General features: G+C 37.1%; 1 protein-coding gene across 1 annotated transcript; it reads right to left on the reverse strand.

The window, feature by feature from the left end:
- Positions 1-2,300: 2,300 nt before the first annotated feature.
- On the reverse strand, positions 2,301-3,230 carry LOC145958795 (uncharacterized). Its single transcript, XM_083076340.1, has 2 exons — positions 3,227-3,230; positions 2,301-3,142 (listed from the first exon to the last, which is right to left on the reverse strand). Exons 1-2 carry the CDS (start codon positions 3,228-3,230, stop codon positions 2,301-2,303), a joined length of 846 nt encoding a protein of 281 aa, XP_082932466.1.
- Positions 3,231-3,745: the final 515 nt, after the last annotated feature.

Raw genomic sequence — 3,745 nt, forward strand, 5'->3', positions numbered from 1 at the left:
GGTCAAAAGGTACATGGAGACCCAATTACTGGTTGTTCGACATATAGATGAGTCATACTTGTTGAAGATTTGTTTGGAATAACACCACTACCAAATGCAATTAAAGGTGGAAGGTTGAAGATGAGCTGGGTTGATGAACATTTTTTTGATGTTTCGATGCATGTGCACAACATTGAACAAATGGAACGATATACCCGAGCTTATATTTTGTGGTTGCTTGGAGGTATGCTTTTCTCTGACAAGTCTTCAACTCTAGTACCAATGCGATATTTGGTGATGTTAATATATTTAGACCAATGTGGAAAACTTAGTTGGGAATCAGCATTGCTTGCTCATTTATATAGAGAACTGTGTGTTGCCACTAATTATGACAATAAAGAAATTAGTGGGGCATGCATTTTACTGCAATTGTGGGCATGGTATTGGATGTTGTATTTTGCACCCTTCACGGCACCACGAAATATTTTTGGTGTTCCTTTAGGTGCAAGGTAATATTTTAATTTAAATTGTGTTATTAAATATTAGATTTAACATTAGACAAATAATTTTAATTAACTTGTTAATTTTTCATATTTTTAGGTGGAATAATGCCTTGCAGGTGACACAAAGAACTGTTGTTCAGATTCACGATGTGTTAGATAAGATGAAAGATAAAGATGTACATTGAGAGTTGTTGTTGATTACAAATTAAAAGTGGATATCTTCAAATTAGTATTCATTTATGACTTTTTGTTTTTTTTTATTTGCAGTTTGTTTGACAGCCATACCTTCAATATTTTCATTCTCTACCACCATATTGTGTAGAGAACACAAATATTTGGAGGGCAGTAGTGCCATTAACTGACTTTCATACTATTGAGTATCACCATGCTGACTATGTGATGCGCTAGTTTGGCATGGTACAACACATTCCTCGTCCTCCACGTCAACCAGATAATTTGCATGATCTAACTCTACGCGACAAAGATGACATTGATTGGCGAGTTCAGCATGCTGTCTTTCTACACGAGTGCGAAACAAGGTTAGATCATGTTTGGATACAAGAAGCTTGTACTACTATACATTTAAGTAGTAGTTCAGAGTACATGGTGTGGTATAAAAGACACACCAGATTTTGGATTGGGCCTATTACTGCAAAACAAGGTTTTGTGGTAAGTAACATATAACAATAAATATTTTATAATTAATTGTTTCGGTTGTTTATATTTGTATTTTATATTAAGTTGAACATGTACAAATAACAATATTTTGATTTACAAGAGGACACTATTGAGGAAATGTATCATAAGGCTAAAACAGAACCTAAAAGCAGTTTTTCAATGCAAGAATTGACTGATAATCTTGCTAACTATTTAGAGGTGAATTCCACCGACTTCAGTATCCCTCTACAGGTGCTCCACCACCATCACAAGATGAGCTCGAACCAATTATTGTGGAAGATATTGGTGCGGGGCGACAAGAGGGTCGTGGCCTTGGACGTCGACGCAGGCGTGTAGATCACCAGCCTGTAGATATATCTGTGCCATCACATGACCCCCCTACAAGTAGTTATTACGCTTATCCAATGACACCATCTGGGGGTTATAGTCAGTATGTTTATACTTCAGGTGATACTAGTAGAGAAAGTCCTACTTCTGCCGATTATGTTTCATCTCCATCTGATACATATTTACCACCTTCATCTGGTACCTATGTTCCTTCTCAAGCAACACAGACTGTAGATCCTTATACGAGCAACATGATGACCCTGTCAGCACCTTATTATCCATTTAGATATGGTGGAGATGATATGCATGGTACTTCTTTTGGAGGATCTTCTGTTCGACAACGTACATCTATTGAACAGTCTAGTTTTGGACAACCTACTTCTATTGGACAGTCTACTTTTCAACAACCAGGTTTTGGACAACCTACTTCTATTAGACAGTCTGCTTTTCAACAACCAGGTTTTGGACAATCGACGCCTGCTACAGAAGAAGTAGAAGAGGAGGACCCTGTAAGAAGGAACCCAGATCGGGGTGCTAGGCATCATGGTCGTCAATGTATTTTGTCACCTCATGATCCGATAGATCCACGATGGAGGTGTAGAAGATGATTAATTTGTATATGTTATATTTTTGTGTTTTTAGGACATTCAATTATGTAATGAATTAAAATTTTTAATCCATGTTCAGTCATTATTGTCTTTAATAGTCATACACCAATAAGTTAAAATAATTCATACTTAATTAGACAGAAGAACAAATACTTAAAATATCACACATGATTGAATATTACATGATGAAAACTCCATTTAGCCATTAATGATTTAGGTCATCAATGATATTTGATGCTAGTTGCGGACAGTTTGTTCTATTATGACCTTCAACCCTACAATGTCCACAACGTTGTCTTTGTTGTGACTCTGTCCAATCCATTTCATTTCTTATACGCGTTGATTTCAGACGGCCTTTACCACGCAACATACTTTGGTCAGGGACCATGTGAGGTCCGTTGATAGGATGAATGTTGTCATCATTGCCAAGCGAGTACCATTGGCCAGAATATGCCTCTTTGATATATGCATTTGAATAGGCAGCATCAACATAGGTCAAGGGATCTATGCGAACATAAGCACATGCAGCAATGGCATGTGAACATGGATATCTGTAAGCTTGAAAAGCTCCATACTCACATTTTCGTTCATTAAGAAGTACTGTCCAAGCATGACCACCTCTTCGTGTAACTGGATTAAAATCTTCTTCCACTTCGAATCTGGTGGCCTCATAGTCATATCTTCGAACAAAATGAGATGTTGCCTCCTCTTGGTTGTTCTGCATAGCATCCATTAACTTTGTACAATATCGTTGACCAACGACAAGCTCCGCATTTGCTTGACCTAACCTTTGCACAAAATACTCAACTAACCTAGCATATGTACACTTTACAAGAGCTGTTATTGGTAGGTTACGGGCGCCCTTTAAGATCTTGTTGATAGCCTCAAACAAATTTGTAGTCATGTGTCCGTATCTGCGACCTTGGTCATCATGGGCGAGACTCCATTTTTCTAACGAAATCCCATCAATCCATCGACGAATTTCTGGGCTTATCTCACGAAATTGTTCAAGCCTCCTAGTAAAGTTATGTTTGCAAGTTGTGTAGCCTGTCCAAATATTAACATTAGGTAATAGCATAACATATTATGTACTATAAAAACATAGAATGTAAGAAGGAAATAATATTTTACCCATGTGAATCAGCTCTTTTTTGAGTTTCACATTTTTAAATCGGTGGTTGGAATTGCTTGCAATGTGACGAATACAATACACATGATAGCCATACGGTGGTTGCCAACCATTATTTTCATTTGCCACAACTGATTTGATGCTTTGGTGTCGATATGATATTAAACAAATGTCTTGTTTTGTAGTTATATACCGATGAATGTTTCACATGAACCATGACCAATCACTTAATGTTTTACCGTCGACTACAGCAAAAGCAATTGGTAAAACGCGAGCATTACCATCTTGTGTTGTAGTGATTAATAGAGTGTCGCGATATTTTCCATATAAAAATGTTCCATCAATTTGTATGATGGGTTTTGTGCAGTTGAATGCATCACAAACAGGTTTGAATGTCCAAAACACACGGCGAAACCTGCGAAAATGTGCGTTGACGACATTATTTGATACATAATTTGTTGTCTCAAGTCTATAAGCAGAACCACCAACCTTTTTATCATGAAAACCAACCATCATTAGAC

The sequence above is a fragment of the Cajanus cajan genome, chromosome 6 (genome assembly GCF_000230855.2).
Source record: "Cajanus cajan strain Asha chromosome 6, NIPB_CcT2T_4, whole genome shotgun sequence".
Classification (NCBI taxonomy): Eukaryota; Viridiplantae; Streptophyta; class Magnoliopsida; order Fabales; family Fabaceae; genus Cajanus; species Cajanus cajan.